At 39.4% G+C, this 24,085-nt stretch overlaps 4 protein-coding genes across 7 annotated transcripts; 2 read left to right on the plus strand and 2 right to left on the minus strand.

The window, feature by feature from the left end:
• The first annotated feature begins 1,310 nt into the window (after positions 1–1,310).
• Positions 1,311–7,204, plus strand: LOC124341794 (transforming growth factor-beta-induced protein ig-h3-like). Of its 3 annotated transcripts, none has more exons than XM_046794740.1 (6): positions 1,311–1,540; positions 5,747–5,849; positions 5,929–6,158; positions 6,244–6,442; positions 6,529–6,735; positions 6,902–7,204. In XM_046794740.1, exons 1-6 carry the CDS (start codon positions 1,364–1,366, stop codon positions 7,042–7,044), a joined length of 1,059 nt encoding a protein of 352 aa, XP_046650696.1. In that variant the 5' UTR covers positions 1,311–1,363; the 3' UTR covers positions 7,045–7,204. The 3 variants fall into 3 exon arrangements, with proteins under 3 accessions (XP_046650696.1, XP_046650693.1, XP_046650694.1); XM_046794737.1 differs by lacking the exons at positions 5,747–5,849; positions 5,929–6,158; positions 6,244–6,442; positions 6,529–6,735; positions 6,902–7,204 and adding exons at positions 1,673–1,775; positions 1,849–2,078; positions 2,164–2,362; positions 2,452–2,658; positions 2,825–3,111 and having other exon boundaries at positions 1,312–1,540; XM_046794738.1 differs by lacking the exon at positions 1,311–1,540 and adding an exon at positions 5,418–5,631.
• Positions 7,205–10,097: 2,893 nt separating this feature from the next.
• Positions 10,098–11,899, plus strand: LOC124341813 (transforming growth factor-beta-induced protein ig-h3-like). Its single transcript, XM_046794761.1, has 6 exons — positions 10,098–10,327; positions 10,470–10,572; positions 10,652–10,881; positions 10,967–11,165; positions 11,255–11,461; positions 11,625–11,899. Exons 1-6 carry the CDS (start codon positions 10,151–10,153, stop codon positions 11,765–11,767), a joined length of 1,059 nt encoding a protein of 352 aa, XP_046650717.1. The 5' UTR covers positions 10,098–10,150; the 3' UTR covers positions 11,768–11,899.
• Positions 11,900–12,302: 403 nt separating this feature from the next.
• LOC124341814 (transforming growth factor-beta-induced protein ig-h3-like) lies at positions 12,303–13,804 on the minus strand. The gene is made up of 6 exons (XM_046794762.1): positions 13,617–13,804; positions 13,437–13,530; positions 13,102–13,355; positions 12,838–13,036; positions 12,561–12,767; positions 12,303–12,484 (listed from the first exon to the last, which is right to left on the minus strand). Exons 1-6 carry the CDS (start codon positions 13,746–13,748, stop codon positions 12,390–12,392), a joined length of 981 nt encoding a protein of 326 aa, XP_046650718.1. The 5' UTR covers positions 13,749–13,804; the 3' UTR covers positions 12,303–12,389.
• An 833-nt stretch (positions 13,805–14,637) lies between these two features.
• LOC124341726 (NACHT and WD repeat domain-containing protein 2-like) lies at positions 14,638–23,492 on the minus strand. Of its 2 annotated transcripts, none has more exons than XM_046794663.1 (32): positions 23,344–23,492; positions 23,153–23,241; positions 23,035–23,095; positions 22,906–22,961; positions 22,627–22,830; positions 22,405–22,549; positions 22,115–22,340; positions 21,685–22,046; positions 21,165–21,608; positions 20,907–21,097; positions 20,706–20,844; positions 20,438–20,639; positions 20,148–20,358; positions 19,832–20,076; positions 19,625–19,771; positions 19,454–19,559; positions 19,204–19,376; positions 18,837–18,860; positions 18,522–18,588; positions 18,287–18,439; positions 18,071–18,226; positions 17,948–18,004; positions 17,783–17,878; positions 17,391–17,712; positions 17,005–17,329; positions 16,824–16,935; positions 16,657–16,763; positions 16,444–16,590; positions 16,203–16,382; positions 15,866–16,131; positions 15,684–15,802; positions 14,638–15,624 (listed from the first exon to the last, which is right to left on the minus strand). In XM_046794663.1, exons 1-32 carry the CDS (start codon positions 23,444–23,446, stop codon positions 15,067–15,069), a joined length of 5,793 nt encoding a protein of 1,930 aa, XP_046650619.1. In that variant the 5' UTR covers positions 23,447–23,492; the 3' UTR covers positions 14,638–15,066. The 2 variants fall into 2 exon arrangements, with proteins under 2 accessions (XP_046650619.1, XP_046650618.1); XM_046794662.1 differs by having other exon boundaries at positions 17,005–17,332.
• Positions 23,493–24,085: the final 593 nt, after the last annotated feature.

The following is a 24,085-nucleotide window of genomic DNA, read 5'->3' on the forward strand; positions in this document are numbered from 1 at the left end:
TTTCAAATATCTCTGTAGTCAGCATTATACTCAATATAGTGTACCGCTTATTGCCTGACGACAATATAATTACATCAGGTAAATTTCATCACCGTGCTGGTCTTTATCTGTGATACCAGTGCGAATAAAATACGAATACAGATAAAGTAAAATTACGTTTTTAATATCTGATGATACGAATAATCTATTGAATTTGCGTTCCTTTTTTCCCATCAATATTATGTCATCCTGACTCATTGAGATGAGGAGTTGGCAATATGCATATCATATTTCAAATTTTCAAGATTTTCGTCCCACTTTATCGCCCTTTCAAGTACGCCTCCCAGTAACTCTTATTATACCTTGGTATTCATTTATTGTATGGTGAGAAATTTTATGGGCCTATTTTTTTAAATCTCTGTTATCCAAATCTTTTGTTCACAGTCACAGCTGTAAACCGCAATCCCGACCGCAATAAACCCATACAGCATAAACAAGCAATCAACACGTTTTTCCGTTGGTATAACTCCTTCCTCGCTTGAACGATAGAACTTGGACGCGCTTGAATTATGTTGAATTCCTCCGCGTCTTTCAAGGTTTTTATCGACTTTCGCCAGAACCACACCAGCAGCTCCACTTTATCGTGGTTCCTTTCACCGCAAATAGGAGAGTGAGTAACTGCCTAACCACAGTATCCCCTTTCTCGAGCAATAACGAAAATCTTGAATAAGGTAGTGAACAATTAAAATGATTATATAACTGAAAACAATAGCGTGTTATGTAGGACTGTGTGGTAGGACGAAGGTCACGATAAATCGATTCTTTATTAGCCCTTAGGGAGTTTCCGAATTTATTTGAAGGGCGAGCCCGATCAATTAAAATTTGGATTTAGTTTGAAATTTAGAGCTATATCTACTTACACAGCTATCAGTCATTAAAATCGGTATTAAACGATTTAAGGATTTTAACTCGATGCATTGCTGAGAGTGCATCAGTTTGGTGAGAGTAAGAACACAAGATATATCAATGTATGATGACTTCATATCCAACTTCATATCTTAAACGCCAGCTGCTGCTATAATTAATCTTATTCCCATAGAACTTTCAGTCGAATTAATATAGCGGTCTTTAAACCACTTTCTTATTCAATGGTATATTGAAGAAATTCTTTAAGATTCAAAGCAAAGAAAGGCGTTGAAGGGAACGTCCTTGAAGTCAAAGAGTTGCCGTCCTATTTTCACACAGCTTATACGTGGCCTAGGCCAACAACGAGCAGTCATGACTGTCCGGGCGTGACTACCCTGTTGTGCTAGATATAAAAAGCCATGTTTTTCAACATGTAAAATCATTCTGTTCTTGCAACTGAAATCATAAAGTATCCAAGATGAAGTTCCTGGTCCTAATTGCTTCTATTTCAGTGGTTGTTCTAGCAGCATCTACTGTCGCCTATACTCCGAGTAGATATTATCCTGAACAACGTCGAGAGCAGCCAAGTTCACCTGCTCATTACCGGAAACCACCCCAACCATCTTACAGGTCGGCCACAGCACCAGCACCAGTGGTAAGTAGTTAAAAAAATAAATTATTATTATTTAGCGCTACCATCCAGACACAAATTCAAACAATAAATATTATTCAAATCAATAATCATTTGAAAAATCTGAATGGGTTGAATTCTATCTAATTCATTCAGAATGCCCCAAAAGATATTTCCGCTCTTTTGAAAGAAAATGGTCTGACAGTCGTACTTGATTTGATGGCCAAAGCAGGTTTATCAGAAACTCTTAATGGACCAGGTATGAATGCCACCAGATTCAAAATCATATCAATTCAAAATTTAATTTATCTCTCACCACTATATTATTTCAGAGCTCACCATTTGGGCACCTACCAACGAAGCGTTCGCTGCTAGTGAGCTCAAAAATCTCAACGATGTTGATCTATTGAAGAATGTTCTTTCCTATCATCTTGTCTCGTTTAAAAATGATCCCAAAGAAATTTCTTCCATCCAGTACGAACTAAGTGTTCCCACTTTGCAAGGTGAAAACGTGCGCATCAGCGTTTATCGTAAAAAGGGGGTTTCTTTTGCTTTCGACGAGGTAAGTGTTATAGTGCACAAAATGGCAATTATCAACGACAATTGATTTTTTGAAAATTGAGACATTATTTCTTTTTCTATTTTAGACTGTTACCATCAACGGAGCTCTAGTTCTGAAGACACTCAGAGCCAGCAATGGTATTATCTACATCATCGACAGAGTTCTTGATCCTAAGGATTTGGCGTTCAAAAATACCCAAATGGAAGTGTTGAGAAACACCAAGGAATTTTCCATCATTTACAAAATGTTTGAAGATCTCGGCATCACACTCGTCAGTGACAAATGTTAGTTATAGTCAAAATCAATCGTGTTATTTTTTAAACATATTAGTGGAATGAATTTTTTGTGGCTAACCTTTTCTGTGTTGTTGCAGATCGCCCGAAAACTTTTTTCGCGCCAACCAACGCCGCTTTTGAAGCTCTTCCAGCTGGTGCTCTTGACGCTATTTTCGCCAGCCAAGACGAAATCGGCAAACTTATCAACACTCACACCGCTTCTGGCACTCACTACAGTCGAGGACTCGTTTCTGGACCGGTCCCTGTCTTTTCTGGCAGCAACCTTGATCTTGTTGTGTCTCCAAGTAAGTTTGATTTTCATGCCATAAAAATCCTTAAAAGCTAACCGATCCTACCCTAACATAACCTATAATAACGTAACGAACCGAATTACTGCCAAAAAAATGTCGTGAATGAACCTATTTAACCTTCTCACAACTACAATTTATTTCGCCCGATTTCCCAATATAGACGGCGTGACAGTTGACAATGCCAAAATTATCGGCGTCGATCTGACCAACACCGAAGGAGTTATCCACGTCATCGATGCTGTCATTCCAAACAAACCGGAAACTCCATCAGCGATGTGTACGGCCCCAGTCAAGAACTACTAATTTCTATAATATCTAATGCGAATATGAGACGGGGTGACAGTGATCAATGGTTATTGTATAAACCATTAGCTCACCAGTCACCACAGGGTTTTATAAATGTCTTATTTTTTTGCACTCACGAATAAATGATAATTGCATAAACTTTTTTAACTGGTTTAATTTTTCTTCAAACCAAAATAAATTTAAAAGAGCACGGGCTATTACTTAATTAGCATTTACTTTTAAATTATACGATCGAATTTTACTCACATTTTAATGTTTTTAAGGGTGGATGACTGTCTCATCACAGTTATGATACTGATCATTTCGGCGTTTCTTCTAACCATATCTGATGATGGAACGTTTGTACTTTTTGCTTGAAATTTGCATTGGACAACGAACTTCACAAACATTTATGAGAGCTCATAATTTTGGCTGTGTAAAAGTAGCCTATTATTGTTAAATAAAACTTTGTATAATTTTTTTTTTAATTTCTAGCCTACAATATACTCTAACAAGAATATCAGAGGAACTAATCTGCAGTTTGAACACGCCAATTTTGTCTATGTAGCCTAATTCGTTCAAATTCCTGTGCTTGCTTCATTTCTTCAATCCAGTTTGGTGCGGTGTCTGTTAGACGGCGATTTTCATTGCGTCTCGATTCAGCTTTTTTTTTTTCGCGAAAAACAACTTTCAAATTTGGCTAGAATTCAGACTCTGTTAAAAGTCTCGTTCAAACCATACAGCGTTTTACGTAATACGTAAAATGTATGTTCGGGTTTTGCAACTAAATAAGCAACCTTATCATGGAAGAAAACTGGCTTTTCGTAGTGAAAAACGGTTGTTTAAACCCTTTACTTATTATACGTAGAACGCTCCCAAAGGCAGCTGTAGTCTGAACGAGGCTCTAGGGCTAGAAATGCATCGAGACTGCAGTTGAAAATTCCGTCGAAAGTAAGTAAAAATTTGTCCTCGTCCTCTTTAGGACTGGTTACTAGTGTTGATGAATTATCACATATAGCAAGTGATAAGATCAAATCGAGGCCAATAAGAGCTGTCGTGTTTACTATTTAGAGATTGGTGTGCGCGGGGAGGAGCGCGGGGGAACTTCAGGCTATATTTGACACTCGGTACAGTACTCGGATGGTTAACGCAGTCATGAAATCCTAACCGACTTCTCTAGTTTACGGCCAACAAAAATTCTGACGCTTTCGGTTTTTGAATTTTTTTTTAATGGGGAAACTTTCGTTTTGAAGGAATAACGGCGTTGCTTATTTTTGCAATTACTCAACTGCCTCAAAAAAATTTTTTTTTAAGTAAATAAATCAGGTTGTTTTTATGCGTCTCTATATGGTACGAATAATCAATTGAATTTGCGCTGTTTCTTTTTGCCCTGTCTCACTATTTGTCATCCTGAGTCCTGACTCTTCAAATGAGGAATTGACAGCAATTGTCCTACGATTCCAAACTTTCCGGGATTTCAGTCCCATGTTTGCCTTTGTAAGTATACAGTACGCTTCACAGTAACTCCTAAACCTTGGTACTTATTATATGGTGAGAAATGTTGTGAGCTCATGCATTTTCAAAAACCTTCGTTTTCCAAAATATGCGTTCCCATCAATCACATCGATCCATAAGCAAACATCATAAACAAGATATCAACACGTTTTTCAGACTGTCACGCTCCATCCTCACTTGAACGAACGAACGCGCTTGAATTATGTTGAATTCCGTCTTTCAATGCGTTCGACTTTCACCAGAAACACACCAGAGTTCCATTTTATTACCATGGTTTCGCTCACCGCAAATACGATAGTGAAATAACTGACCAACCGCAGTTTTGCCATTCTTGAGTGCTAAGGAAAATCTGGAATAAGGTAGTGCTGAACAATAAAACAATTCACTGAACACAAAAGCGTGTTATTTAGAACTGTTGTGTAGGACGAAGGTCGCAATATACCGATTCTTTATTAGCCGTTAGGGAATTTCCGAATTTATTTAAAGGGCGAGCACGATCAATAAAAATTTTAATTCAGCTTGAAATTTAGAGCTATTACCTATTATACTCATGAAGCTATATCAGTCATCACACTATTTAGGGAGTTTAACTCGTCATACTACTGATGAGAGTATATAAATTTAGTGAGAGTAATAACATATGATATTATAATGTATATGATGACTCCATATCCGACCTTATATCGCTCAACCGCTAGCTCCCACTAATTAGTGTTATTACCCTAGCATAGCACTTTCAGTCGACTAAAGTTTGTGGTCTTTTAACCCACTTTTTTATTCAATTGAATAATTTCTGTAAGATTATGAGCATAGTAATAAAGGCGTTAAAGGGAAAGCCCTCGAAGTCATAGAGTTGCCTTCCCTTTTTTACACAGCTTACGTTAAGAGCGTCATGGGCGTGACTACCGTGTTGTGTGCTATATAAAAAGCCATGTTATTCAACAAGTAAAATCATTCTGTTCTCGCAACTGAAATCATCAAGTATCCAATATGAAGTTCCTGATCCTGATTGCTTCTATTTCAGTGGTTGTCCTAGCAGCATCTACTGTCGCCTATACTCCCAGTAGGTATAGTCATGAACAACGTCAACAACAGCCAAGTTCACCTGCTCATTACCGGACACCAGCCCAACCATCTTACAGGTCGGACCCAGCACCAGCACCAGTGGTAAGTAGTTAAAAAAATAAATTATTATTATTAAGCGTTACCATCCGGACACTATTCAAATCCATAATCATTTGAAAAATCTGAATGAATTAAATGCTATCTATAATTCATTCAGAATACCCCAAAAGATATTTCTGCTCTTTTGAAAGAAAATGGTCTGACAGTCGTACTCGATTTGATGGCCAAAGCTGGTTTATCAGAAACTCTTAATGGACCAGGTATGAATGCCACCAGATTCAAAATCATATCAATTCAAAATTTAATTTATTTCTCAACGCTATACCTCTTATATTTCAGAGCTCACCATTTGGGCACCTACCAACGAAGCGTTCGCTGCTAGTGAGCTCAAAAATCTCAACGATGTTGATCTATTGAAGAATGTTCTTTCCTATCATCTTGTCTCGTTTAAAAATGATCCCAAAGAAATTTCTTCCATCCAGTACGAACTAAGTGTTCCCACTTTGCAAGGTGAAAACGTGCGCATCAGCGTTTATCGTAAAAAGGGGGTTTCTTTTGCTTTCGACGAGGTAAGTGTTGTCGTGCACCGAATGGCAATTACCAACGGCAATCGATTTTTTGAAAATTAAGATATCATTTCTTTTTCTATTTTAGACTGTTACCATCAACGGAGCTCTAGTTCTGAAAACACTGAGAGCTAGCAATGGTATTATCTACATTATCGACAGGGTTCTTGATCCTAAGGATTTGGCGTTCAAAAATACCCAAATGGAAGTGTTGAGAAACACTAAGGAATTTTCCATCATTTACAAAATGTTTGAAGATCTCGGCATCACACTCGTCAGTGACAAATGTTAGTTATAGTCAAAATCAGTCGTGTTATTTTAACAATTTAGTGGAATGAATTTTTTGTGGCTAACCTTTTCTGTGTTGTTGCAGATCGCCCGAAAACTTTTTTCGCGCCAACCAACGCCGCTTTTGAAGCCCTTCCAGCTGGTGCTCTTGACGCTATTTTCGCCAGCCAAGACGAAATCGGCAAACTTATCAACACTCACACCGCTTCTGGCACTCACTACAGTCGAGGACTCGTTTCTGGACCGGTCCCTGTCTTTTCTGGCAGCAACCTTGATCTTGTTGTGTCTCCAAGTAAGTTTGATTTTCATGCCATAAAAATCCTTAAAAGCTAACCGATCCTACCCTAACATAACCTATAATAACGTAACGAACCGAATTACTGCCAAAAAAATGTCGTGAATGAACCTATTTAACCTTCTCACAACTACAATTTATTTCGCCCGATTTCCCAATATAGACGGCGTGACAGTTGACAATGCCAAAATTATCGGCGTCGATCTGACCAACACCGAAGGAGTTATCCACGTCATCGATGCTGTCATTCCAAACAAACCGGAAACTCCATCAGCGATGTGTACGGCCCCAGTCAAGAACTACTAATTTTTACGATATCTATTGCGAATGTGAGACACAGCGATAAATGGTTGTATTATCCATTAGCTCATACTTGCATTCATCATGTCCTCTAAAGTAAAAAAACAAATATGATAAAAATATACGACCTGCCAGTATGCCGTTGAGAATAAATTCATATCTGTAATTGCTTTCGTTTCTTCTTTGATTATTAGACCTCCCTCATTCTTATAAAGATAGCGAAATTTGAAACTCAAAGATAATCGACTGGTGTGCATGGGATTTGAATCGATGATTTCAGCGTGTCAATTCCAGACTATACCACTGAGCTACCAATTTCTATATATAGAAACGAAATATTGTTATATTGTCTCAGCCAATACTGTTTTAGGATATGATCTACTTCCGGAAATAATAAGGACCGGATATGCGGCCATGGTATAATGGATATAGCATCTAGCGTTGTATGAAAATGTCCCGTGTTCGATTCTCACTTCCTCCACATTGCCCTCCATTGTTGTCCCTCATATCGCCCTGTATAATATAACTATGCATGTACTAACCCTAACTACTTAACCCTAACTCTAACGACTAATACTAACTTCTAATAACTACTTAACCCTAACTCTCAACAACTAATACTAACTTCTAATAACTAACAATAACTGAACTAACCAACTAATACTCCAACACTAACTATACTAACAACTGATATGCGCGGCATACAAAAAACATGGGATAAATTCGTTGGGGCAAGTCAGATCGATTATCATTGTAAGACGTGGGACGATCTTGTACGCCGCAGTACTCGAATGTTGGCTACTGCTGTAATAGACCGGTATGAGAGATGACGAACCCTGTACGACAAAACTTTTTTTTTAATTTTTGAACGACATTAATGAAACCTTTAACTAACTCGGCAGAGAAGATGCGATGGGAGGTTTATTAATGATGATAACGACGCTTAAGGCTGGCGTTGTCCCATTACATCAATTTCTCGAGTTTTCATTGTATAATTTCTCCTCTGGCTTTCATCTAATAGAAAATAAGAAGTAGGGAAAAATCGCACGTACTCTGACAAGAACATCAGAGGAACTTATCTGAAGTTTGAACACGCCAATTTTGTCTATGTAGCCAAATTCGTTCAAATTTCTGTGCTTGCTTCATTTCTTCAATCCAGTTTGGAGCGGAGCCGTGCGGAGCGCAGAACGGCACAGCAGCAGTGAGTTTGTCTGTTATACGGTGGTTTTCACTGCGACTCGATTGAGCTTGTTCTTTCGCAAAAAACGGCTTTTTTAAAATTTGGCTAGAATTGCGACTCTGTTAAAAGTCTCGTTCAGACTACAGCGTTTTACGTAATAAGTAAACGCGTGTCCGGTTTAAGCAACTAATTAAGCAACCTTATCGTAGAAACAAATTGGCTTTTCGTTGTGAAAAACGGTTGTTTGAACCCTTTATTTTACGTAAAACGCTCCCAAAGGCTGCACTGTAGTCGAGGCTCCAGGGCTAGAAACGCATCGAGACCACAGTTGAAAACTGCGTCGAAAGTAAATAGAAATTTGTCCTCGTCCTCTTTAGAACTGGTTACTGGTGTTGATTAATTAATCACATATATATCTAGTGATTAATCAATCGGGGCCAATAAGAGCTGTCGTGTTTATTATTTAGAGATTTTAGTGTGCGCGGGGGAACTTCAGGCTATATTTGACACTCGGTGCAGTACTCGGATGGTTAACGCAGTCATGAAATCCTAATAACCGACTTTTCTAGTTTACGACCAACGAGAATTCTGACGCTTTCAGTTTTTGATTTTTTTTTTTATGGGGAAAATTTAGTTTTGTGGGAACGGCGTTGCCCATTTTTGCAACTACTCAGCTCAACTGACTAAAACAGTATTTTTTCAAAGTAAATAAATCAGGTTGTTTTTATGCGTCTCTATATGGTACGAATAATCAATTGAATTTGCACTTTTTCTTTTTGCTTGCCCTGTCTCACTATTTGTCATCCTGAATCCTGATGTTGACTCTTCAAATGAGGAATTGACAGCAATTGTCCTACGATGCCAAATTTTTCGGGATTTTCGTCCCATTTTTGCCTGTCTAAGTATACGCCTCCCAGTAACTCTTAAAACTTGGTACTTATTAGATGGTGAGAAATGTTATGAGCTCATGGATTTTCAAAAAACTTAGTTTTCCAAAATTTGCGTTCACGAACACATCAACCCATAAGCATACACCATACAGCATAAACAAGATATCAACACGTTTTTCAGACTGTCACGCTCCATCCTCACTTGAACGAACGAACGCGCTTGAATTATGTTGAATTCCTTCTTTCAATACGTTCGACTTTCACCAGAATCACATCAGAGTTCCATTTGATTACCATGGTTCCGCTCACCGCAAATAAGATAGTGAAGTAACTGCGACTAACCGCAGTTTTGCCATTCTTGAGTGATAAGGAAAATCTGGAATAAGGTAGTGCTGAACAATAAAACAATTCACTGAACACAGAAGGGTGTTATTTAGAACTGTTGGGTAGGACGAAGGTCGCAATACCGATTCTTTATTAGCCGTTAGGGAATTTCCGAATTTATTTAAAGGGCGAGCACGATCAATTAAAATTTTAATTCAGCTTCAAATTTAGAGCTATTACCTATTATACTCATGAAGCTATCAGCCATCACAATCGGTATAAAACAATATAAAACGTTCAAGGAGTTTAACTCGTCACACTACTGAGAGTGTATAAATTTAGTGAGAGTAATAACATATGATATTATAATGTATATGATGACTTCATATCCAACCTTATATCGCTCAAACGCTAGCGCCCACTAATTTAATGTTATTCCCAGCATAGCACTTTCAGTCGACTTAGGTTTGTGGTCTTTTAACCCACTTTTTTATTCAACTGAAGAATTTCTGTAAGATTCAAAGCATAGCAATAAAAGCGTTAAAGGGAAACAACGCCCTTGAAGTCATATAGAGTTGCCTTCCCATTTTTACACAAAATACGTAAAGAGCGTCATGGCTGACCGGGCGTGACTACCGTGTTGTGCTATATAAAAAGCCATGTTTTTCAACATGTAAAATCATTCTGTTCTCACAACTGAAATCATCAAGTATCCAAGATGAAGTTCCTGATCCTGATTGCTTCTATTTCAGTGGTTGTCCTAGCAGCATCTACTGTCGCCTATACTCCGAGTAGGTATAGTCCTGAACAACGTCGACAGCAGCCAAGTTCACCTGCCCATTACCGGACACCAGCCCAACCATCTTACAGGTCGGACCCAGCACCAGCACCAGTGGTAAGCAGTAAAAAAAAGAAATGATTATTATCTTAGTTTTAAACACTACCATCCGGACAAAAATTCAAAATATAAATATTATTCAAATCAATAATCATTTGAAAAATCTGAATGAATTAAATTCTATCTATAATTCATTCAGAATGCCCCAAAAGATATTTCCGCTCTTTTGAAAGAAAATGGTCTGACAGTCGTACTCGATTTGATGGCCAAAGCTGGTTTATCAGAAACTCTTAATGGACCAGGTATGAATGCCGCCAGATTCAAAACCATATTAATTCAAAATTGAATTTATTTCTCCACGCTACCTCTCATATATTCCAGAGCTCACCATTTGGGCACCTACCAACGAAGCGTTCGCTGCTAGTGAGCTCAAAAATCTCAACGATGTTGATCTATTGAAGAATGTTCTTTCCTATCATCTTGTCTCGTTTAAAAATGATCCTAAAGAAATTTCTTCCATCCAGTACGAACTAAGTGTTCCCACTTTGCAAGGTGAAAACGTGCGCATCAGCGTTTATCGTAAAAAGGGGGTTTCTTTTGCTTTCGACGAGGTAAGTGTTATAGTGCACAAAATGGCAATTATCAACGACAATTGATTTTTTGAAAATTGAGACATAATTTCTTTTTCTATTTTAGACTGTTACCATCAACGGAGCTCTAGTTCTGAAGACACTCAGAGCCAGCAATGGTATTATCTACATCATCGACAGAGTTCTTGATCCTAAGGATTTGGCGTTCAAAAATACCCAAATGGAAGTGTTGAGAAACACCAAGGAATTTTCCATCATTTACAAAATGTTTGAAGATCTCGGCATCACACTCGTCAGTGACAAATGTTAGTTATAGTCAAAATCAATCGTGTTATTTTTTAAACATATTAGTGGAATTAATTTTTTGTGGCTAACCTTTTCTGTGTTGTTGCAGATCGCCCGAAAACTTTTTTCGCGCCAACCAACGCCGCTTTTGAAGCTCTTCCAGCTGGTGCTCTTGACGCTATTTTCGCCAGCCAAGACGAAATCGGCAAACTTATCAACACTCACACCGCTTCTGGCACTTACTACAGCCGAGGACTCGTTTCTGGACCGGTCCCTGTCTTTTCTGGCAGCAACCTTGATCTTGTTGTGTCTCCAAGTAAGTTTGATTTGAACGCCATAAAAGTCCTTAAAAGCTAACCGATCCTACCCTAACAAAACCTATAACATAACGAACTGAATTACTGACAAAAAAATGTCGTGAATGAACTGAATTAACCTTTTAACAACTACGATTTATTTCGCCCGATTTCCCAATATAGACGGCGTGACAGTTGACAATGCCAAAATTATCGACGTCGATCTGACCAACACCGAAGGAGTTATCCAGGTCATCGATGCTGTCATTCCAAACAAACCGGAAACTCCATCAGCGATGTGTACGGCCCCAGTCAAGAACTACTAATTTCTATAATATCTAATGCGAATATGAGACGGGGTGACAGTGTTCAATGGTTGTATTATCCATTAGCTCACTTCACAGGGTTTATAAATGTGTCTTATTTTTTTGCACTCACGAATAAATGATAATTGCATAAACTTTTTTAACTGGTTAAATTTTTCTGGAATTAGTTCATAGACTACTAAATCAAATTTATAAGTACATTTACTTATAATTTAGAAAAGAAAATAAATTTACAAAAATAAATCATCCAGCGACCAGCATCAGTAAAATACTAAAATCTGATCGACCTTATTTCAACAAATCATTTTGCAATTTTTCGTACAAATTTCAAATGTCATGATTCCGTTCTTCTATACTTATTTTAACTTAAACCTCGAAACAAAACAAAAACAGACGACACACTTGTCCTTTCACTGTCTTTGAGAAATCGCCCCTCCCCTAAATCCAAATCGCAAAAAAGGATAAAAGCGGTTATTTTTTGGTCTTATCAAATATCAAGTTAACACAAAGCCTCCCTCAGAAAAAAACTATAGCATTATTTGAAATTTTCGGTTTTGTATTAATTGTTCATTTTATAAACTTTTTTTGCAACCTCTTATTTTTATCACGTTTAAAATTACTTTCAGAGTTGGATGACAGCGTCAATAACGTGAACCACTCCTTCGGTTTCCGACAGGTCGGCTCCAATAATATTTGCATTGCCCACTCCAATACCGCCTAGTTCAATCAAAATGTATAGTTAATACAACGTTGCGTGTGTGCATGATTAATAAAGGATAAGGCCAGCACTTACGGGCAGATACAACAACTTTGACGGTGTCGCCAGAAAAGAGTGGAAGAGGGCCAGAAACGAGTCCGTTGCTGTACCAAGTGCCGGACAGGGTGTGCTTGTTAATGAGTTTTCCCATTTCTGCTTTATTGGCAAACAGAGCTTCAAGGACTCCAGATGGTAGTGCTTGAAATGCGGCGTCAGTCGGAGCAAAAAGGGTTTTCGGTCGGACTGCAATTATTCAACACAAAGTAACTGTTAATAAAAACAACTCATTAAAATCTTTGAATATTCCACTTACTTTTGTCACTGATCTTTGTGATGCCGAGAGTGTCAAACATCTTGACCAGAGTTGTGAAGTCTCCGGTTTCTCTTAGAATTTCGATTTGTGTGTTGCCCAACTTCAAATCTTTAGGATTGAGAACCTTGTCAATTACGTAGATAACGCCGTTACCAGCTTGCAAAATTGTAATCACTAGTCCTCCGTTGACTGTCACAACCTAAATGCCAATTTAATATAAAAGAAATAAATTTTTACTAAAGCATGAAATAAAAACATTCGCACCGTTTCTGAAGAAAACGAAGATCCTTTCTTTCGGTAGACGTTGATGCGTACAATCTCGCCCTGCACAGACGGCAAGGTCAGCTCAGTGTGCACGGAAGGAATCAAAGTCGGGCTGATTTTGAACGGAACGAGATGATACGTAAGTATGTCCTTCAATGAGCTGGCGTCGTTCAACACAGCTGTAAGAGTCGGCGAGTCGATTGCGGCGAAGGCGGCGAAGGCCTCATTAGTTGGTGCCCAAACCGTGAAAGACCCTGCATTAAATTTTTTGAAATTTCTTAAGGTCCATGTCTGCCATCAAATCAAAGAAAATTATAGAGACCACAGCAGCATACCTTCTCCAGAAAGAGTCTCAGCTAAACCAGCTTTGGTAATTAGGTCGACCAATGTTGTCAATCCATTTTCTTTCAAAACGGCAGGAATTTTCCCCTGATAGCAATAAAAAACATCATTGATTAGTTATTAATTTTTATTAACCTAAGTAACTATAATAAGGACCAAAATTAATTTCTTACCAACGACGGTGCTACTGGAGTTGAGGATTTGGGATTCTGTTGTGGGACATTTTGTGGATGACGATTAGCCGGAGTAAAAGCAAAAGTAGAGGCAAAAAGACCGGCGGAGACAATTAAAACCAGAAACTTCATTGCGTAGTGATGCGGGTTCTTTCTTCCAATTTCCAGATGAAACTGATTTTTTTTAATTCTGAGAGCAGATCGTTTTATAGTCCTTTTTAGCGGGATTGACACTTTCGCAATTCCGTATAAATGAGAGGGCGTTTTCTATTTCTAAGTTGTTTACATGCATTTCGAAATCCGGTTTATCTAAAACTATACGTCGGCATCACCTGCAGCATACGGTGTGTTTTGCATATGAAGGGTTTTCTAGTTCAAATGAACTCTAATTGGGATATGCCAGAACTAGGGCGAACAAAATCGGACACGGCCCTGAATGAAATGAAATACAGTCAAAATTTTTGGCAATTTTTATGCCACGTCACTATCAAGGTAAACCGTGATTTGGATGTACAATTGTACACGCAATGTAATGGTCGAGAAAAGGAAATAAAGAGATGCCATCAGTATTTCAAGGCGACTTCAATGGATTGAAGGCTGTTAAAATTATGCACACATTTCTCATTTAACAGGTACATACAAAAAAAAATTATTTCAAATTCATCCAGAAATTGAGAAAGTTATTCTGCAACCGAGCCTGGTAGCGACAAACAAGGGATTTTGATACGGTGATTGAACGCTTGGGCTCCAATGGAGCCGCTCCATTGTATTGTTTTCAATTTCATTGCTCAAGTTTTACAAAACAACCGGACCACGAAGAAAACCTACGGCTCGCGCCGCCTTTCTTATTTCGCCAGCATAACAATTATCTTACCTGCTTCTGACTGACTATACTAATGGGTCTTGTGAAAGTTTACTCCGACTTGACTCTGCTTGTAGTTATATAATGTTACGGCACGCCCTGCCAACCCCCCTCATGTATCCATCATTAATTTAGAAGGAGAAAAACTGGAAAATTATATTTTTCAATATTTTTATTTAAAAAACAAAACAAACGAGTTTGCTGATAACGACTAGAAGAAACACTGCAAAAAACATTCAACGAAATTCTTCTTGTTTTGAAACTTGAATAAACAATAACTGACACTTTGAATTAGATCCAGCGATCTATTACATAAGTGATTTAGAAATTCCAGCATATGACGTCGAGAAAATTTTTACACGGTACTTTGAAGGTCGAATAAAATAGAACAGAGTATACATATGGCGTAAATATTGCATTCCAGACGGTTCCAGAATTATAAAGCTTCCTTCCAGCTTACACTTACATTATTTCGTCTTTTTGAAAAGGCATATAGTATAGTGTCACAAAGCACAATCAAAATAAATGTGGAGTAATTAAGGGAAAATACGGAATATCGTTATGCAAGGAGAGACGTGTGCATTTAACTTAAGAAATGACGCAGGCTTTTGACGTCACTTTCTGGACGGTGCCAGTTTTATTATTCGTGATTTGAGTTGCTTTAGCCCAAGAAGCCGCTACGGTTGCGGCCGCTTTTAACGTGATATGGGAGCCACCTCCGGATTCTTTGTCGCCTTTTCGGTTCTTTTTATTTGAATCGCCATCCTGATCTGAACGACTCGATTCGCCACTGACGGCTGATGGAATTCGCGTTTGTCGAGTGCGTGACGGTAACGACGCGAGAAACTGAAACGATCCGGGCACCGCTGGATCGGCAATGGCCAAAACTGACAGACAACCATCCAGCGTACCGATCACTACGCATCGCCCATCCGTTGTGGTGTCAATGGCTGTTAGCTCAGCTGCCAGCCGGTAATTGGCTAACATTTGACCATCAAGAACTCTGAATACACGCAGGGTCTTGTGTCCACTGTGATAGTACAACACGTACTGATCGGTGGCGTTGAAACTAGTCACGTTGGTAAAGACACCTTCAGCCGAGCGAGAGATGAGCTGGGAGACGGTCGAACTTGATCGCAATTCAATCTAAAAAAAAGTCTTTTAAAATTAAAATACCAAAATTGGTACGAAAATAATTGGTTTACCAGTTCCAATCCGCCTCTTGAAGGAGCGTAGAGTCCTAATCGGCCGTCCTTGGTCACTTGGCCACTCCAGCGACGAATGGTGCGGATGTGTTTCTTTGTACGGACATCGAAAACAACCCCTTTGAAAATATAAAAATGCAGATAAAATTAGTTTTCAACAAATTGATCATCAAATTGTGTACCTTTGTCTTGGTCCATCAGAGCGACTTGAGTGGCTTTACCGGGCACAGGGATCAGCAGGCCAGCTTGATCTTTCTTAGCACCCTGGTAGCGCGGAATGAATTTGTGTATCAGAACGCCCGTCTGAGACTGGAAGACATAAAGGTAGTCGCGATTCTTTTCGTGTCCCTGCATGACCAGCATAAGACCGTCGTTGGTCAAAATGGCTGGACGGAAGGTTCGCACCGGAATTTCCACTTCGTATAAAGCCACACCATTCGGGCAGTCACTAAAGCGAGAATAATGACGAAAAACACATCAACAATGGGTACTATTTGTGTTACCAAAGCCAATATTTACCGGACTACCACAACAGCTTTTCCTTCGTTGGCCGGTCCTAATCGAGACGCCGTTAAGAATTTGGTGTCCTCCTCCATAAGCATAATTTGCTTGACGGAAGGCTGTTCAGCCCGGAAGAAAACGCGACGTTTTGGCCATTCCCATATCAATATGCTACCAGACTCGGCTGCCAGAATGTGTCTAAATCCAAAGAAAGGATCGATCAAAAATCGTAGGATCGATTGAAATCAAGATGTTATACCTGCCGTCCTGTGTGATTAACGCGTGAGTTACGATAGCTCCTAAAGCGTTGTAAGCCAATTTATCCATTAGTTTGCCTGTTAGGATGTGCCACACCCCTACGCAACCACGAGTCACCGTCACGGCCACTCCGGTTGTTTGACACAAGCTGGAACGAAAGAATAATTATTTGATTTAAGATTTGGATTCGGACCATAATGTTAGACGATGTTACCTTATGGAATCAATTTGGAGTTCGTGACGATCGATCACGTGAACTTGTTCGAAGACGTTATTCAAATTCCAAACTTTGACGCTACGATCGATTGAAGAAGTGATGACCTAAAATCCGACCAATCAGCAATTTTTCTAATAACCGGGAAATTTGAATGAATGATTTACCGAATTCCACGGACCAATCGTATACGGCACGATGGCTAATATTCTGCCAAAATGAGCATCCAAGACTTTGACTAGTTGTCCGGTAGGAATTTTCCAAACGTAGAGATTTTTCCTATACCAAAGAAAATGTAATAGATTTTGTTATTTTTAAAAGAAATAAAATTCAAATTGACGTTCAAACCTGACACCAGCAACCGCAAATTCGTCGTTCTTGCTGAGTATAATGCTGTTTGATTGCAACAGACTGACGGAGATGTTCCTGACTCCGGTGGGTAACTTCAAATCGATTCTTTTGGCACTCGGCGTCTTGTTTTCAAAATCGGCAGCGTTCCATATACAGAAACCGAGGGCAGTGGTGCCCAAGACGTGATTTTCCGTTTCACTTAAGCTCAACTGAAGAAGCAAGTCATCACCGTCAAGGATGTTGCCTTTACACCATCCGCCAGCTTGACCCGATTCTTCATCGTTGCAGTTGCGACCTTTTCTATTATTCCCTGTTGGTTGATCTTCTATAGCGAGAAAGATTTTTTTAAAATGTGGTTTATTTTAAAAGAATGTTGTTCCTACTGTTTAATCTGAAGACGGAAACGTTGGCACTGTTAAGATCCGCACAGGTGTAGAGAATATCGCGCTTCCGGTTCATCACCATAGCGCTGTGGAGTTCGAGTGGATTGGTTCGCTGCCCGTCGTTGATAGTTTGCAACACTAACCGTTTGTCATCCAAATCACCCGTCCAAAACACAACGTGATATTTCCCGTGCGATTCAAAGTCCATGGAGAGAAGCTGGAACTGCGGCTGACTTAACGGACACCTTTCACGGCGGATCTCAACGGCAACGCCCTGCATGGTCAACAACACCCACTGGCTTTGACCGTACAGTACGCAGTGCTGTTTAATCGATAGACGTAATAATTCATTCAATTACATTAAAATAATTAATTATAGTATTATAATTTACCGTGTCGAGCAAGCAAGCTCCTCTGACCGTTTCTTCTTCCTGGAGTGGATTGTTGATCACAATCTGCTCGCTGGTTAATAAATTCAATATGATGGTCTATTTTTGAAAAAAAGAATTCGGGAGATCAAGTGAATTATTAATTATTTATGTATTTAGTTTACATACCTGACTGTTGTTTGTCCAAGCGGCAGCAAAGCGATCGTCCGGACTGAGTATCAGACCCTTTTGAAATTAAACGAATTTTACGATTGAAAAAAAAAATTGAAAATAGAACAATAATGCAAATACCTGAAAAACACCTTCGATTCCCGGATTGACGGCTCGTGTTAAATCGGATGTGGACAAGTCCCAGATGAGAAACTTGTTGGAAACGGAAACAACGAATCGAGCGTCCGACGTTAGGCAGACACCAAACACGGCAAACTGATGCCCTTCCAACGAATACTAAGCCACAAAATTCAATGACAATCATTTTAATAATTTTTCGAATAAAACGAAGTATACTTTCAGAGGTCCTCCGGGTGTGTGGAGACAGTGGGCGGTAGGCATAAGAGCACAGTTGTTGATTCCTTCTTTATCGCACTGTTCCAGAAGTCGACGAACGTTCAAATTGGCTCCGGTTTCCGGCAGCAAGCGACCAATTAATTGGGAAGCCAACTGAAACGACATCGATGCAACATATCCTCAGTGAAAATTCTAGAGATATTTCATAGTTGAATTAAGAGGCTCAGGAATTCACCAGGTCAGGGTATTGCGTTAAAATGGCTCCTCCAAGACGCAGAGCATCGGCTACAAGCATCAATTCCCTTTAACGACCAATATTTCATTATTAAAATGTAATCAACATCCGCTATTGGTTTATTGAGTTGCGGGACTCAAACGGGCCCCTGTTTTCATTTAGTATCACTGCTGAATGAATGTTAGTTAATTGTGCTTATTTTTTTAAAACAAAGGGTTTAGTTTCCAGATTAAAGATTGTTTGATGTAACTACATTTTAAACTAATTTAATTATTCAGCTATTTATAACTTAATAGTTCGTGTTGTGACTTTTACCTTGTAGTTAGGCGGACAGTCTCTCTGATGATTTCGACGAGTGAGTAGGTGTTGCGTGCGTTTGTGGACACGAATGTGCAAAGTGAGGATGGTTTTGTTTATCGTTTAAAGTTTTTAAATTCAGGAATATGATTATGTCAGTGTAAAAAACACATTCAATTTTAGAACCAAAATTTATCTTTCTAGTCTACTTTTTAATATGTTAATTAGTTTGTTTATATGTTGTGTGGTTTAAAATAATATGTTTATCCGTAGCCCTACTACTTACGCATATGCTAGCGGATATGATGCAAATCATGGTTTTAGCATTTGTTTTGTTTTTTTAAATAAAGAAAAGTTAATGCCCATGCCCAAATTGCAGTCAAACCTCGATATTTCTCGATCCTCGAGGTTGTTGCATGTGTCTTCAAAATCAGATAAAACGGCCTGGAGTGGACAGGACGACAGTTTGGCGTGGAGCCACTGGTAATGAAACAAGACGTTATGGAAAAGGTCGTCCAATCTCCTGGCACGAACCAAATGATACGGCAGCTCTCCAAACTATAGAAATAGCGGAAATTCAATGGCTGCTATTGCTTAAATAATGTATCCGTTCAACGTTTAGTTATTTGTGTGACCTTGCGCAAATTGTAGCGAGACACTTTGCCGTCTTTACCAACAAATACCAGCGGCTGGAGCGGAACTTTGCGGTCGGCTTCTCCTTCTTTTTCAGCTAAATTAAATCTATCCAAAAGAAAGAAAAAGATTAAAAATAAAAAAAAAACATGTCCAATTCAAATAGTATGTACCGCATTCGTTGAATTTCGGTGTATTTAAATGGCTTGGGATTGCCACCGCCCCAGGTGCCCATGAAATATTCCGCTATGGAAGAGTGGAAGTAAATAGCCAAGTTCTGGTTCTTGAAGTAACGCTCCTTCGCCGCTTCCTTAAATTGTCTAACATCATAATAAATGAATGACATTTTCCATATAGTCAAATAGTAACAATGGACTTACCTGTGGTACCAATTAAGTACCGAGACTCCATCGGCCTCTCTTTCAGACAGGTAATTGGGAAGATCATTGCGGATGCGCGTCCATAGCAGAGGTGGAATTCGCCTAACTGGTGGCATGTGGTACTGATACACATCGTCAAGCACACGGTCGTCCAGCGACAGCAGATCTTCCAGTTCCGTCTCAGACAATCCGCTTTTGGAAGCCGTGATGTAGGCTAAGGCGTGAAACACAAGAATGCGACCATGCTGCAACAACCCAATCGCATTTTTTTAAAGATCCGATTAATGTTGAAACCAATTATACAATTTCAGTTTACCTGAATTTCAATTCGCTCGAACAACATCATAATACTGTCCATAACGTTCGAAGCCAAATGCGTTTCCTGGGCGCGTGAGTACGATTTCCACCTGCAAATCTCGGCGAAAACCAATTTGACGAAAATCGGAAGCGAACATCGGGCGATAGCGTTTGACACGACACGCCACTGATAATTTGTCAAATCACGATGACTGTTGCGCATCCAATGTCTGTAAAATAAAATAACCATTGCCGAAGGTAAATCAGATCTCGAAAAAACGGAAACAAAATCAATTATTGTTTAAATACCGTATGACTTGAGAGGCCAGCTCTTCGCCCAAAGCCAAAACATGAATGAAGTTATCTTCTTCGTCAATCATTCGACGTAAGGTCTGACAGTCTTTGGATATTTCGGGGTTTTCCGGTTCGTAGACACAAGAGACAACGATTTTACAGAAGGGAGGTAAACGAGTTGGTAACCAAGCCATCTTGTTGGCATCCTGAGCTCCACCTAAAAGTATTAGACAAGATTGTTTTTTTGTTTCAAAGCAAATGTTTTAATTCAAAAGGTATATACCGATTTGATCCACCGAGTCGAGAAAAACGAGAAGCGGTTGTTCTCTTGTAGCTAACGCCAGCAATTGTTTGAAATATGCTGTCAGTGGTACCAAGTCGTCCGGAATCGCGTCAAAAGGGATCATGTAGTTATAAGATATCTGGAACGAATGTCAGTGAATTTACAAAAGACATGTGTTTTTAATTCAAATAAGCATATTACTTGTTGGCAAAGTGAAATTAACATGGGTGTGATGGCGCTGGAATCCGGTGTCGTCCCAAGGTAGCGCATGATAAGGACGGGTTTAATTGGTTTATTAATTTTGATAGTCGACGGAACTGATGTTGGATCCGGATCTGGATGCTCTTGTATTGGAGTGCTAAGAGCAATAGAGCCTCGATGGCTACTTCGACCTGGATCAGGATTGATTAACAACAATCTTCACCAGTTGATTCTACATTTTAAAATCAATAAGATTACCGTCAGTCATGGTGGAAACTGGACTGAAGATGCCACTGGAACTTTGACGACGACTACTGGCACCACTTGCTGTGAATCCTGTATCGTCAGATTCTTGTCTTGACAAGGTGGTGCTGCTCCTCCGACTTAATGTTCCGGAAGCGGTTCCTTGACTTGGACTGGCTCTTCCGGAATCCGGACGGGACATTTCTTCTTCCTTCAAGAAATTGGTAGCGTCGTTGTGGCTATCGGTTTTACTGCTGCTTTCGCTCCGGTCCGTTTCACTTCCTTTTTTGTTATTCGATCCTTCTCCCGACCCGTTGATGTTACTCCGATCCGTCTCACCTCCTTTCTTGGTATTCGATCCTTCTCCCGACCCGTTGATGTTACTTCCACGGCGTCGGTTATCGGTAGGCGGAGGAGGGTGGTTGCTTCCGTCATCCCCCGCAGGAGAAGATGAGTCTTCTGTCATCAAAAACAGCAGCAAGAAAAATAAGTTAATTGACTATATTTTAGTAAAAAAAGTAGACAGAAAACTAACTTTCCTGAGCTTCAGTCAGCCAGGTGATGATGAGACTGCCGGATCTAGCCAATAGTGAAGTCTTGCCGCATCCGCCGGCTCCGAAAAGAGTGAGCGGCTGAATGGAAGGACCCAGGATGTAGCGACGGACCTTTTCCAGATCGTTCTCTCGCCCGTAAAAGACTTTGACGGAATTATTGCAGGCGTGAAGATGTTGAAGGATTTCGGTAACTATCTGCCCTTGAGGGCTTGAATCTTCTTTGCGCATAGCTCGATCCACTAACCGCGCAATGTTTCGGTAAAAATGAGAAATGAAATTCTGAAGGTACTCGTCGTGGGTGTCATTTGCCAATCCATCACGGCCAATCCACTCCACCGTGTATCTGTAATAATAATTGTAATAGAAATTTCCATCAAGCATTCATCCAATTTTGTTTTGTCAAAGTTATACCTCATAAGATTGGACGGTTCGATTTTAGCGGGCATTCGTTCATCACGGAGATTGGCCAATAAGCGAACGGCTTCAGCATCTAGAGCCCTATTGGCGATATCAATAAAGAGACCGGCTCTTCTCAAATTCTGAAGGTTAATGTTGTTGATGTAACGGACGTAGGCCAAGACGTGATTCTTAGTATTTCGCACTTTTAATAATCCATTGATGACTTCTCTTTCAGTGACTGAAAACAATAATCCATCTCATTAAATTGGTTGTGAGAAATTTTTTAAAATTTAATTTCTCACCAGACATTAAATAGTTGTGCATTGAATCAAAATCCAGCTGCCCTTGAGCATAGAGTGTGGTGGCAGCTTTTCTCAATAATTTCTGCATTCGATCCAGGGTATCCCACCATTTGGCTTGATCTTCTTGTTGCAGCTTCGGTACCCTCTACATGACATCAAATGATTTGAATGAAGCCAGCTAGGTTTGAACGATAAAAGTTCGTGCAATTTGGGTTGACATACTTTGTTGTTGAAATTGACCAGGATGGAAGAAATAGGCTGGAGAATGCAAATGGGAGGCACGGCGTTTGAATCCTTTTTGTACCACGTGTCGAGCAATATAACTTCTTGACCCATGGTCAAAAGTATTTCACGAAATTGAGCCAATTCAGAAGCTAAAATATAAGTTGGTATGGGACGGTAGCCATACTTTTGTCCCAAGAAGACCTGTTCACAATATAAACGGTATAAACATGACGTGTAGCAGGCGACATTTATGTCGATATTCAAATTTGACATTACCACAAAGTTGGGTCCCATTGACAGACGTTGACAGTTTTCAATCTCCTTCATACACACTTAATTCAATAATAAAAATAATACATAATTTATTCATACATAATTTATTTTCATTCATAATATAATATTTACATTCTGTCGTCATGTGATCGTCGGTAGCTTCATCTCGAACACCCCATCGCATGTCAACAACCTAGTCGAAAAAAGATTTGAATTGTTGTCGAAAGGTGAACTGATGTCAATAACATACTTGAAATTCTAATCCGTGCTTTTCCCTGCAATATTCTTTTAATTTGGGATAGACTGTGGCCATCAAAGTGTTTCGTTCCATCGAAGTGTCTGCCCATGCGCAATAATAAAAAAAAAGGGTTAAAAAATAAATCAAAGTTAGACCACTACAATAAAAGCGAGAATAGACTTTTCTTTTTTGTCTTTTCTTACCTGTGAAGGTGGAACTGGTGAAGATACGGACAATCTTGGAGCTGACTGGGGGCAAGGTGCCCAAAGAGCCAGCGAAAATTTTGTCGACCGTTTGGTCGTCCATGATGTTAACAGTTTGGAAGCAGACTGGTTAGTACAGCGATTTTGAAGGTATCTGCAAGTTCATATACAAAAAACTTAGTCAGTGACGATGGTGTATTGTTGTCGAAGTAACCCTGACTACACGACTGTCGGAGAATGCAGCATTGCACCTGTCTTTATCGATCAAACAATGTTTATATTCAACGACGTCTTAAAACGCTATGACTGGACAATGGCTATTATTAAGAATAAGGTCTCTACTAGGGACCAAATGAAGTGAATAGAAAAATTACGGAAGGGAAATAAGAAAACAACTCGGTTAGCTTTTTGTGTTGGAGACGCAACATTTTATCCTGTGATGGGCATTAGGCTACTACTGCGTATTAACTATACAAGAATATTGGACAGCACTGATGCGATTCTTTCGTTCGCAAATAGGACGCAGAAACACGCAAGAAAACATTAGACACGCGCTTCTGGCAACTACTGAGGAATCAATTTGATTTTTTGGTATCTTTTTATAACACATTTATTACTCGCCAGTCGTCACTTGGTTGACCGAGTCCAAGATTATATTTACTAAATTTAAATCTGAAATATTGACAACAAAATCCAGTATCCAGGTTATGTCTTTCGTCGCTTTCAGTTAAATACAATGTTT

The sequence above is a fragment of the Daphnia pulicaria genome, chromosome 6 (genome assembly GCF_021234035.1).
Source record: "Daphnia pulicaria isolate SC F1-1A chromosome 6, SC_F0-13Bv2, whole genome shotgun sequence".
Lineage (NCBI taxonomy): Eukaryota > Metazoa > Arthropoda > Branchiopoda > Diplostraca > Daphniidae > Daphnia > Daphnia pulicaria.

Coding starts and splice junctions, on each gene's coding strand:
- LOC124341813 (XM_046794761.1), top strand. CDS start 10,151: ATGAAGTTCCTGATCCTGATTGCTTCTATTTCAGTGGTTGTCCTAGCA. Junction 10,328..10,469: donor ACCCAGCACCAGCACCAGTG/GTAAGCAGTAAA, acceptor TAATTCATTCAG/AATGCCCCAAAAGATATTTC. Junction 11,462..11,624: donor TGATCTTGTTGTGTCTCCAA/GTAAGTTTGATT, acceptor TTCCCAATATAG/ACGGCGTGACAGTTGACAAT.
- LOC124341794 (XM_046794740.1), top strand. CDS start 1,364: ATGAAGTTCCTGGTCCTAATTGCTTCTATTTCAGTGGTTGTTCTAGCA. Junction 1,541..5,746: donor CCACAGCACCAGCACCAGTG/GTAAGTAGTTAA, acceptor TAATTCATTCAG/AATACCCCAAAAGATATTTC. Junction 6,443..6,528: donor CACACTCGTCAGTGACAAAT/GTTAGTTATAGT, acceptor GTGTTGTTGCAG/ATCGCCCGAAAACTTTTTTC.
- LOC124341814 (XM_046794762.1), bottom strand. CDS start 13,748: ATGAAGTTTCTGGTTTTAATTGTCTCCGCCGGTCTTTTTGCCTCTACT. Junction 13,356..13,436: donor TGAGACTCTTTCTGGAGAAG/GTATGCTGCTGT, acceptor AATTTAATGCAG/GGTCTTTCACGGTTTGGGCA. Junction 12,485..12,560: donor CAAAGTTGTTGTATCTGCCC/GTAAGTGCTGGC, acceptor TGATTGAACTAG/GCGGTATTGGAGTGGGCAAT.
- LOC124341726 (XM_046794662.1), bottom strand. CDS start 23,446: ATGGACGACCAAACGGTCGACAAAATTTTCGCTGGCTCTTTGGGCACC. Junction 22,341..22,404: donor GCACAACTATTTAATGTCTG/GTGAGAAATTAA, acceptor TATTGTTTTCAG/TCACTGAAAGAGAAGTCATC. Junction 21,098..21,164: donor AGTTTCCACCATGACTGACG/GTAATCTTATTG, acceptor ATCCTGATCCAG/GTCGAAGTAGCCATCGAGGC.